Raw genomic sequence first — 12374 nt, 5'->3', positions numbered from 1 at the left:
TTTATTTATTTATTTAGTTAGAGAAGGACTGGCGTCACCGGTGGCCCGGGACCGGCCGGATGGAAGGCAATATTGAGGCTAGTAACGCGATTTAGTATATTATTACACGACACGATTTTATTGCGATAAAGAGCCGGGGAGAGGAGCTGTCGCCGCCGCCGGTGCCTCTCCAGTTCTAATAAGGCGGGATAGCATTCGATGGGAAATTAAACGGGGACAAGGACGGGTGACAAGTAGTCGGATGATTAAAAATCTCACCGCATGCCTGCTGATGGGGGAAGCAACAAAGCCACGCACGTCCCACGTGGGATGATATATGTACACAAAATGTCTCAGGCAGGCATGGGAGTAAAGGTTGGGAAGCATACATATTAACTAACATGCGCGGACGTTACACGACCACAAAAAAAACCCTCCCCTTCACACTCAATTCATTAATATCCACCATCACATCGCAGCAAACGTAATGTAATTCCATTACAAAATGCAAACACCACCCTCTGGTCATGTGACTGTGACTCGGCGAATGGCACTTTTTTTTTTCCTTCCTAGATAGATTCTGCAATCGAATGTAAGAAACATTCCAAAAAAAAAAAAGAAAACTAATAATTGAAAGTAAATTAATGAAGGAAAATGCAGAAATAAGAAAACAATATGGAATAGTAAGTCAACATTTGCCTCACCAATGTGGACCGGTGTTTTAGGATGCAAACGTATGGATATGGATTCTACTTCCTAGACCCTTAGATAATGGATACCAACTAAAGCCCGACCCAAATGAAAATAACAAAAAGGATTGTCTAAAAGATAAAGAATCTCAAACTATGGTTAGCCCGCCATAGACTGTATATCCCCCTTGCTGTCGTTGGCTCTTCTTCCTTTCCCTCTTAAAAAAAAAAAAAAACTATGCAGAGGTTCTTTGTCGCGTTTTCTAAAAGATCATGTGTTTGCTCTTGGGTTCGTCCTTGAGCTGTTGCGGCTTCTTTTCATTTGCCAATGCAAGAATTCATATTAAACAAGGACGGGAAGTCATAACCACGTGTGTGCGACCAGCCGTCAATTGATAGGCAGCTGCTTAGTGAAGTGAAAGTTGGATCACCATGACATTGCGGACCACAAAATGCTGGGCCTTTGCCCTCATTCGTTAACATCTGTATCTCGGTGGATGGAGTTTCAAGTAGAAGTTCAAAGTCTCACCCTCTGTATCATTGGGACGACAATGAACAATGTTAAGCACTTACTCGCCTTCTTTGAACTTATGAAGCCGTTTCAACATTTCATGACTCGAAGAGCCGATCTCAGACTGCAGTGCGAACATATGTGCATACTTTCTCAACGTGGGATACGCAATCTCGTGCAGCTGCTACAGATCCTACTCTTACGGGAAAAAAAAATAATATCAGGTTCAAATCCGAGCAGTCTTGAGGTCAGATGCCGGAAACGGGTCGGATTTCGATTGCGGTATAGAAGTGATCGATGCTTCAGCTGGCTGGAACCTTCGAACCACCTTGAAAATTAATGGATAAATGCCAACATAGGGCATTGGTTCATCATCATTAACCGGTTCAACGAGAAAGGAATATCAATGGCAATTGATTTTTGTTACTTTCTGAACCCCACCCCAAAAAGGAAAAAAATAATGAAAACAATGAAATTTTTGGAGGACATCGAATTCCTTGTTTTGGCCAGATTTCATTTTAGAAGACTTAAAACGGGCCCACAATTATAAAGAAAGGAAATTTGGCAGGACGTATGTATGCCGCGCAAGCTTTGTGACCCACAAAGAAGCCTCGAACTCGCAACAAAATGTAGATACGGCACCGGAAGGCTTCCTCCTCTTTTCCTTTGGAGAACATGATGGAGGCTGGGCTTCCCTGTAAGTTGTAATCAGCCCCCTCAACTCAACCTACTCTATTCCTTTCTCTTGGTAGTTTCATCTCTCTATTACATTTTCTAGGTATGAATGAACTGCTGAAACGCTTTGTTGCTATCCTGTCTAACGATGGAACTTGCTCTATCGAACAAGTTTTCCCACTTGTTTCAAAAAAGGGATGGGGATCCTTGGCCACACCCAGCGTCAATATCGAGAATAAAGAGAGACAGATTGCCAAATTAAGAATCGATGTTAGCTTCTGAAGCAATGGACACAGTTCGAACTCACAAGTAAAAACAAACGAGTTTCCCCACCAAAACCACAGATTTCCGTCAACCAGAGAAAGATGTTGACAATAGGAAATATCAAGGGTTCGAAACACGGGAATGGAAATGAAAAGCCCGATTTTCTTAGGCCCTCTTTTTCCTGGCATTGGTGGAGGTGGCGGGAGGGTTGCTGGTGCACCCGCAAGGCATGAGACCACGAGCGAAGGCCAACAGCGCAAAACCGGCAAAGGGGACATACAACTTCAGAAGTGACTCCGATGCCTTGCCTGATAGAACCAGCTCTCCCAAGATTGCAGCCTGCAATGTTACGACTAATTCAGATGAAAAAATCGGGAAAAAGAAGATGAACATGCATTATGCTTTTCGTTTAGTAATGTAGAAGACGACCTTGATGGGCCAGACATTAACCCGCAAGGATGAAAACAATGACAAAGTTAGGAGGAATGGACTATAACGCCTCTGCCCAAAACTGTGCTCACCATCCAGCGGTTCAGAATTAGGAAACCGAGTAATAAAGCCCAACCTTCCAAATTTTTCACAACCCACAATGTGGTTTATCCCCAAAAGGATATAACCCACTCATTTTTTCACACAAATATTCCTTCGCTTGAAAATATCACGAAAATAAGGAACATAAACGGAAAATGTTGAGGGCAGGCTCAGACAATAACCATAAGGCTCATTGCAGCTCCAACCAATATCGAGTCAATGACACTCTCGGAAAAGCGACTTCTTTAAAATAACCTTCTGTAAGAGGAAATTGAGATATAAGATCTTGGTAATGGCGTGAATGTGTCCGAGAGATCTAAGCAATCAACATCAGATCTCTCCTTCCAAGTGTCCAGAGGGGGCGGGAGGGGGAACTTGTCGGGCCGGCAAAAACTTTGCGTGGTAAATGGTAAAGGATTTTCATTTGTATGGTTTCCAAAGTGCTTTACCAAACTAGGGCTCCACATTCACATCACGCGAGCTGTGGGACGCACTATGAAGCGTCAGATAGACACGGTACTCGTGAGGAGATGCAACGTCACGAAGAAAGAAAGAAGGGGCAGAGCGATTGTCAGCGATTGAACGTCCCATGCTGTTTCTCCACGCGAAAGGCCCTGAATCCACAATCAATGGACGACTCTCCGCTTCTTTCCAGACCTGTTTCTGTTCTAACTCCGACTCGCATCACTTCCGGAGGATGAGTTTCGGTCTTGTGTCCAGACACATGATACGGATCAATCAATGGCTTAGAAGCCATGAATCGGCATAGCCAACATAACGGATTTGGCCTTTCACCGGGTGAAGATGGGGAGACTTGTCGGTTGCCGTTCATCCTGATGGATGAACGTCGTTCGGCACTCGTTTAAATGTAGGGAGCTGATCTAATGACCCGCACCGCCTGCGCGAGGGAACGTGGATCCCATCCCTTACAGGTTACAGCCGAGCCAACTACTGGTGGTGCTGGAACCAACATAATACAAGAACACCAAAGAGAAGAGGGAACCGCGCCGGAATCATCGGATCTCGGACGCGAGAGAGGGAGAAATGTCTGACCATGGAGGTAAGGAGCGAGGATCCCAAGATGAGGCAGGTGGTATTGAACCAGGACCTCCTGGCGAGCATGGCGTAGGCGTTGGCGATGGCGAGAGGCCAGATGAAGAACAGCTCATGCCAGACCAGCCCCACGAAGAAGAAGGGACGCTCCGAGGCGAGGTAGTCGCCGAACCGATCTTTGTACCAGGAAGCAATACGAAGCAGGGGATCGGGGAAGAGGGTGGAAGGGAGCGCGGCCTGCGCGTCTAGGAGAGGAGCGCAGACGATGAGGACGAGGAAAAAGGCGAAGAGGATTACGTCCAAAACCAGGACCATGGGGCAAGATGATGCAGCGGAAGCCATGGCAACACTCTCTCTCTCTCTCGGCGGGGAATGGGAAATGAGGGATGGTGCGAAGGGAGAGCCTCCTCCGCTTAAGCCCAAACCCGTCTTGACCGAATTGACAGAAGCACCCCTTGACCAAACGCACCCCGTGGGCTGATCTTGTGAACGAGAAGTCCTTCACTGCTCATCACGTGTTAGCCTGTTAGGTTGAAGGCAGAGGCTCTTAGGACGCGGCCATGACTTTACTTGGATGGTCCAAGAGATCCAACATGTACACAAAAATGTTTAGCATTGCAACTCAGGAAACTCCGATTGAACATCAACTATTAAGCTCACCAAGTCCCAAACGAAATAACAAAATCCTTGGAAGCGATCGATGGCCTTAATTCCTCTTTGAAGCCGAAAGAGGTATCAAACACTCTCCCTCTGCTGCCATTAGTCACGTCAAAAGGAGATTTTTTTTTTTTTTGTTTCTTTTTTGCAAAAAGAAAATAACTAGATCCAGGTTAAATGCATCCAGCTCGATTTAATCTGACATTGTTCAATGAAATTCAGATTTGAACTCAAATTATAACGGTAGTGTTTAGAAATGAAGTCATGACCAACCGGGACAATAGTCCACGTTTATGTCATCGGATCAGAAATTCGAATCCAATTTCAGGTATGAAATGTCGCATCGAATCCAAACCTACTTGCCAGTCGGATCTTTTTTCTTTTCTTTTTTTTTCATGTTCAATTAAATGGACATTGAAATCGAATTCGGTATTTGTTTACTAAAGAAATCCGTCACTATTTCTTTACAAGAATCCGTAAATCAGATAAATATGGATGTACATCCATTTTATTTACGTCCCTACCTTGGAACGAATTCAAAACCGGAATGTGTGGGGTCAAAGGACATCAAACACGGCCATGTCGGAGGCTCCGTGGCAGTGAAGTGAAACTCCCTCCCTTCAGCGAGAGCAGCAAAATACAAAGCTCCCTGGACCCTCTTTTAAAACAAAAGGCTCAGAGGGCTCGACCTAGTGGCCTCGGCGCCCCAACGCGTCGGTCCCTGGAAACCGAGAGGTAAACAGGCAACGACGAGAGAGGAATGAGTGGTTCGCGGCCCGTACCCAGGAGGGAGAGCCCGTGGGGTCTGCCGGAAGGCGAGACTCGCGAGCCCAAGGCTCATCGCTGCAACGATCGGGCTGAGGACGTCATCCAGGTCTCTCTCTCTCTCTACCCCCCCTCCCTCTGTGCTGTCATAAAACCCCTAAACCCAACTAAGTTACTGCCCTTTTAGTTGCTATTATTAGGTTGATGGAGCTTGGTTCCTGTTCTTCTTGATTTTACGATTTGTTTTGGTGGTTTGTTTCTCATTGGACTAGCTTTTTGTTTATCTTTATTATGGTTGTTTGAGATGAATCCGAGGGTTCATTATTGTTTTGGTGTGTCTGATTTGGTATCGTGGTGCAATCGGCGTTTGTCTGTTTTTTTTTTTTTCAATTAGTTTGCCTTTTCAATTGCTAGGTTTCTGAGGTTGGAGCATTTGCTGAACCATAATTGATAATCGTGCAACAATTCGTTCTTGCGTTGGATTGCAGCAGTTGAGTTGGATTTTGAACTTTTCATCCTTGATCTCTAATTTTTTGCAACAATCATGATGAAAGCATGGAACCGAATCTATGGGACATTATACATTGTCTTGGTCATCTTTCTACGAAAACAATAAATAAGTGAACGGGGGAATGGTACTTGCGGCACTCACTGGCAGCGTGTATTGTTCATTTACATGTCCATTCGAGCCCAACAGATTTTTTTTCACTTTATTCGAGCGCGTTGGGTATAAAGGCCCATTTCATGAATAATGAACATTTTTTTATGGTAGAACGTTTCCCTATTCCATCTAAACATACTTTTTCATAAGTTGATATCCCAACTCATTTTGTGCCTAAACCTTGTGCAGGCTTGTTTCGAAGGAAATCCATTTAAAACGGTTCCAGGACCTTTCAAGCTTTTCTGGAGATGCATGCGTTCCAAGCCTGGGTATGTTGACATCATATGGGACTCTTACATTTTATATTGGAGAATATACTGCCAAATCCACTTAAGTGTTATATCATGATCCTGTCTTATTATGTACCAAGTTTTTATTCTCCACGGATTTCCATCCACCGTGATAATGGATATGTATTTTGCATATATGCTTTTTAGTACTGGCCTTTTCTCTCCTTTACATTATTAAATGATGTGGATTATTAAGCTTGTGGTGGAAGAGCTTTGGTTGTGTAAAAAAGAATAGGTGCATTTTGTCAAGAGCTGTGTGTGACGTGAAGTGTGATCAAAATAAATGTGTATCCTACATCTATTAACAGTTGCAGCATTATGGACAAGCAGCTAGAGACAATTGTATATATCTGAAACCTTATAGCAAATTTCTTAATCGATACTTTCGTCGGTTATTCTTTTGAATTTCAAAAGTATGTGACTTAGTATTTTCCCCAGGCTTATATGCCTAAAATACTTAAAATCGTAATAGTCAATGCACTAATCTTCTTAATTATTAAGAATGTAAACCGTTCAGGTTTGGCTGAATGTACTCACCACTCACCACCAGATCTGAGTAATTGCTTATTTGCTTGACTAGATAGGGGAGTGGATTCAGATTCAACATGCAGAAAGATGATTCAGTTTTGAAATAACATGTAATCAGGTTCAGATGTACCTGCTGTTTGAAATACCTAACCAAATCTACATCCAAATATGAATTGGATTCCATTTTTCCTTTTAAGGAAAACCTGTCTAGCTAAAGTTGGAAGTAGATTGGATGTCTGACAAACTAGAACTAATGACACCCACACTGACTATGGATGATTTGAAGTTTTGTAGAGAATATTCATTAGAAATTACGATGCACTTTTCAGTGGTTTTAACAAGTAACGTATGTCATTGTTCATGTTATTTTTAGGTTAAATAAAGTTGTGCTTGGTATATGGATGCTTGAGACAGGAATCAAGTTTACTTTTCCACATCTTTCTCTCTCTCTCTCTCTGAGCTTAATGGCTGTTGATGCACTTAATAGCTACTCATAGGCATGGCATTGTATGATTGTCTCATTCTTGAGACTCCTTCCTAGAAAGGCCCATATTAGTTTGGATATTTTCTTCTTTGATAAGTGTATATTTTGAACTTCAATGGGCATCTAGTCAGCGGCAAGTTTATCTCTGAATATTCTGGAAGGTCATGGTTGTAGGGACACTTCCTTCTTTGATGCAGCATCTATGAAGAATTATCCAATAACTATACATCTACAGTCAAATTTATCACTTTGAGTAATTGATGTGCAACATTAAAGGTGGCACATACAAGAACATTTTCTTAAAAAGCTTCAAAACCTACAGAAATCTTTCATAAGGGTTACTGGAATACATCATATTAATGACATAAACAATGAATCATCTTTATTTCTACCATGAGAAGAGCCCGAGTCACCTTCACTGGATGCATATTCCCCTTTTTTACTATCCATTTAATTGTGGAGTATTAAGAAAAGTATCCTTGGAGCTGATACGACACTTCTTGAATAACCTTCAAGGTTGTGAATATATATTTCTGTTGATTAAAGGAAACTATCCTTGTCGTCTTTCATTCTCCTATCCTTCTAACAAGTAGCAGAGGGTATCACTTAATCATGCTTCTTGCCATTACTTTTTGTGACATGGCTGGCCTGTCCACTTGCATTCATCTCAAAAATGGATGAAGCAATTAGCTATGTTGTCAAAATAGGAGCTCAAGGTCTTTTCAAGAGAATCAAGACCATAAAGAGACTAGTCTCAAGACTCTCAACTAGTAGGCCAAGTTGATTGACTAAAATTGGAGAAATATATATCGTACAAAACTAAATACAAATATATGCATATTTATGCAGAGCTCAGGAACTGACTCCTATCTACTCTGTCTGTCGAGGAAGTTGACCTCAAAGTATGCCCATGGAATACAAAGAGCTTCACTTATGCTTCACAGCTCAGGCCACTGGAACAGGACCACCATAGTGTGGCAGCAAAGTGGAATAGGAAGGGGCTGAGCAGACTGATGAGTGCCTTTTTAGGACTAAGGGAAAGAAAAATGAAAATGAGATAATGAACAATCGCACTGGTCATAATAGATTTGACTTGAATGCTAGTTATTATAGGCTTGAGCAAAGCTGGAAGCTCGAAAACAAGGAGTGTAGGTATATCCTCATCTGGAGGGGAAGCGGGAGCATTACTGACCAATGACTATTTGATTAGTCTGACTGACTAGTCATTGGTTTGCCAACACAAATCGGTGCACAAGTGACTCAATCGACTACTTGTACTAGTCAGAAGTTTAACTACTAAGGCTAGTAGGTCACAGTTACCTTGCTGGGCCTTTAATTTGATGATGATTTCTAATTCTCTTTCTTCTCCAATCTTAGGCTATCATATTGAGACGCCAATGGAATTGCAATCTAATGAATGGATCCTGAAATTTTTTGTGCAGGGAAGAGCCAATGGAACCATTCTACTATCTGCAGCTTGACCCTCCAAAGAGAGAAGATCATAAGCTGGACTAATGTTAGAAAAATGTTGGATCTAACAGATGCTTGAAGGAAGGGTGAAGGATTTATGTAATGTCTGCAGTCTGCCCATTTTGCTGAATTTTCCAGTTTTTAGCAGCTTTGCTGATTGCATTTTTATTGAACCCGGTAATAAGGATCTCTTTTTGTCCTTTGGATTTGGCTTACGAAAATAAGAAACCATCCAGTGTTGACTCTTGGCAGGTCCGTCAAGTGGCGTTCTCTGGCTCCTTCTTCCTTTTTTTCTGTAAATCATTTTCCAACTTCAGTATATTTGGTTGTCAGTTCTTATTCTTCATGCTAGACTTGTTTAAAAGTGAATTCTTGCTATGAGCATCATGAAAGTTTTGTGCTAGAAGTGCTTACACGTGTGTTGTGAGAGAGTGAGAGAGGGAGATCTCAACATCCTGCTCAATTTTGTAACTCATTGGAGCAACTTGCGTTAGTTTCAACTGAATATGTCTGATTTACGACCAAGGAGATCGGTCAGCTTTAATGGCTGAGGACTGGGAAAGTGCTGAGATCCAGAAGGCCCTTGTGATGATCATTTCTGAGACATAATAGCTCGACACAATTTTTACCAAAAATCTGAACTCTTAGATTGTCTTGGAGGCGGCAATAATCACTTGTGTGGCATTTTGGCTTCTCCTGAACGGCGAGAACTTTGAAGACTTATAAGAAGTTAAAAAAGTTAGCCTGCGGATCGACCAGACATTACAGGGACAACACCGTGGGAGGTCTCAGAACTGATAATGGGTCTTGGCTTCAATATTCCTCAAACCTTTTTCCATCACCCCTTGTGGCAAGTATACATGTAATTTGTGTTGCCGAATTGCCTGTCTACTCTATTTGTTCAATGGGCGATAATAGAAACTTGCATATAGAAATGGAAAAGGACAAAATGGTGGAGGGCGACGTGCCAGAACTTTCTACCTTTACGCGCGAGGTGACAAGACAGTCGTGAGTAGTCGTACTGCTTTGGAAGCAACAGAAGAGAGTAGCATGGAAGCCTTGTGGATCTTGATCTGCAATCTCTATTTCAGCCTTGATTATTAAGTAAGCCTGATTCTTGCTGGCGCTAAATGTGGTCGGTGTCTAGACATTGATCTTTTTACTACGTGAGCTACTGTTTTGGGTACCATGCGGCAGTCGATGGAGAGTGCATTGTGATTTCTGCAGCACCTTCTGGTGTGTTGAAGCACTAGCTTTAGCTTATCTTAGACGGTCATGATGCAACTTCATCCTCGACTGTGCGCCAAAGCTATCTTAAATGTACGAAGTTGATAAAGCAATTTCAACCAACATAATACTAAATAGGTAGACATTGGCACCACCATGCTCTATTCCGATTTAATCGTTTTTCAACAAGAGTGTGAGAATGATGATCGAGCTTCGTTTTCTTTGCACGTCGAGAACTATGTTAGCTTAATGTCTTATGTTTCCTGAACGCACAGAAAAACATAAAGCAATTGGTTGCCATGCCCTGGTCGTTGTGCGCTGCTCGGGCGTTGGTTGGCACTCGACGGTTAGGCTGCTCATCACGCATGTACCACTTGGTGGGCTCAACCAACCTGACAATGTGTTGGCACAGAGCCCCGACTCCCAGCACTGGTAGAGAAAAGGAAAAAATTGGAGCTGCTAATGCAAAAACTTCCTACATCGCCTAGAAACATGAACGGTCTGGATACGGTTTTAGGACCTGAGTTGGGCTGCACGACTTTCGACCTTATGTAAATTGTGATGTGTCTAATTGTCCCGGAACTAGAACAGTTTTTGTTCATCCAGCCTTATCCCCATCAGCGTCCTTCTCTCGGGACTCGTTCTTTTGTTGTTGTTGCACCATAACTTCATTTGCTTTCATTTTTAATCGGAGAGTGATGGGGAACTTGATCCTCACTCTCTTTGCTGCAGTTTCACAGTGTGAGCCGTCAAGAGGCGTCTCACCTACTTACTTGAGACAATGGGTCCCTTCTAGAGGAGAGTTAAACATGAGACACCCACATTCAAGATGCAAGCTTTACAAATCTACAGTATAGTCATTGCATTTTCCAAACATAAAATGTTCAATCCCTATTAGAAATCAAAGCATAAATTGCTCAAGTTTTATGCCTTTATAATCTCTAAAAAGAACATACCGAGTAATAAAAAAAAACTCCTTTTCGTTGACAAAAGCCGAAAGGATGTTTTCTTTTCTTTTATTTTTTCACTGCCCCCTTTTCCCTTTTCTCCTTTTCCACCTTTAAGCGACGTCAAAAGGAGAGAAGGTTGTCTCCACTCCCCACCAACCCTATCGTACTTTATAAAGCCGGCCGTCCTCATGTAGCTTCCTTTGGAGAAATTTATAAATAACTGCCCAACATTTGATGTGTTTACGGATAAGAGATTGACAAAGTATACAGAATACGTGACTTTATAAAATAATCCGCAAACACATTCTTCGTAAATGGAAAATGTTAAAATGTACATAGAAGGACTGTTTCACTCTTAACATAAATGACAACTCCTTTCAAGGAATCAATTTTACAAACTACATTTCCTAAATTCAATTTCTCCACAATTTTACTTATCAATCTTTCTCCCCTTTATCTAAACAAATGGAAAAAGAGCGTAATCACAGAAAGATTCGCAAAAAAAAAAAAAGAAGGGGTGAACTGTCTGTTTATTTGAAGATGCTTCTTTATTCTGATCAGAATTGTTTTAAGAATGGGTTTGTCAATTAGATGATAAAGTTAGAGGGGTATTCGTAATTCAACTTGGAACTTGTGCAGTATGCTATGACAATTGACAAGCGTCACGGTTCACCATGTGAGGTCCGCCCATATCCGACTAAAAATCTCCGGCAAAACCCCAGCGGCTCCACAGTGTAGAATTTGTCCGCATCTCCGCATCATTTTTTTAGACAGAGAATACAGGCAGTCGCCAGGCCACAAAAACCGACAAATTATGCTACGATCTTCAAGAAACAACAGGAGAGGACGCTTTGGAAAGTTACGTTTCTCTTCTACCCCTCTCCTAAGACGTCGCACCTTTGCCCCCACGTATCAGTATCACATTAAGTGATCAACATTTTAATTCCAGCCGGGAAGGAGCTACCTGAACGAGGGGTGTTGGCCATGTGCCCCACAGCGATCGATGAAGTAAATAAACATCCCTTCCATACCAAGATTGAGATCTTTACGTGAACAACAAAAGAAGAAAAGCAGGGATGGTCTCCATGAGACGCCCCCTTTTGCATCTACCACATTCTTAAATCTTAAGGCCGACGCCATTCCTTTCCCTCCCTCCTTGTAGCTTGGGCTGACGGTAATGTCAAACTAATCACAGCCTGTAAGCAATCCCTTCGGAGAAGCTGCAAAGCGAAGCTCCGTTCGGTCCTCCTCCTTCGAGAATTAAGGCTCTCGACATCACCTCCTCTCGTTAATAGCAAATGTTCAAAGACATTGTGAAGCTCAATCTGACCCATCTTCATCTAACTAACCACCCAGTTCCTAACCAGGCGAATGAAGTTCGATTTTCCCTCCAAGAGGGGTGGGGTGCGGTGTGGGAGGGTCATCAGAGGTCCTCTCCGGGAAGCAGGTGGGTTCACCTTATTGACTCTCCTCGACCTCATCTGAAACTCATGGGTTTGTGTGCTTTTCCCGGACACTTCACGCCAAAAACAGCTGTCAGATGTTGGCCCCGGGGCCGGACCACTACTCTTGCATTATTAAACGAACCACCCTCAATGATTTCTAGGTTCCCCACTCCACTTCTTTATTCTTTTTAAGAC

The 12374-nt window shown here is 42.5% G+C and overlaps 2 protein-coding genes across 2 annotated transcripts; one reads left to right on the top strand and one right to left on the bottom strand.

Annotated features, from left to right (window-relative positions):
• Nucleotides 1-2083: 2083 nt before the first annotated feature.
• On the bottom strand, nt 2084-4103 carry LOC116264685 (uncharacterized). The gene is made up of 2 exons (XM_031645035.2): nt 3703-4103; nt 2084-2457 (listed from the first exon to the last, which is right to left on the bottom strand). The coding sequence occupies exons 1-2, from the start codon at nt 4042-4044 to the stop codon at nt 2284-2286; spliced, it is 516 nt and encodes a 171-aa protein (XP_031500895.1). The 5' UTR covers nt 4045-4103; the 3' UTR covers nt 2084-2283.
• Nucleotides 4104-5019: 916 nt separating this feature from the next.
• Nucleotides 5020-8970, top strand: LOC116250335 (uncharacterized). Its single transcript, XM_031623968.2, has 3 exons — nt 5020-5233; nt 5975-6054; nt 8530-8970. Exons 1-3 carry the CDS (start codon nt 5120-5122, stop codon nt 8600-8602), a joined length of 267 nt encoding a protein of 88 aa, XP_031479828.1. The 5' UTR covers nt 5020-5119; the 3' UTR covers nt 8603-8970.
• The last annotated feature ends 3404 nt before the right edge of the window (nt 8971-12374 follow it).

This window comes from Nymphaea colorata, chromosome 1 (assembly GCF_008831285.2).
Source record: "Nymphaea colorata isolate Beijing-Zhang1983 chromosome 1, ASM883128v2, whole genome shotgun sequence".
NCBI classification, from domain to species: domain Eukaryota; kingdom Viridiplantae; phylum Streptophyta; class Magnoliopsida; order Nymphaeales; family Nymphaeaceae; genus Nymphaea; species Nymphaea colorata.
Note: the sequence above shows the minus strand (reverse complement) of the source record. Positions and strands in the feature narration are given on the sequence as shown.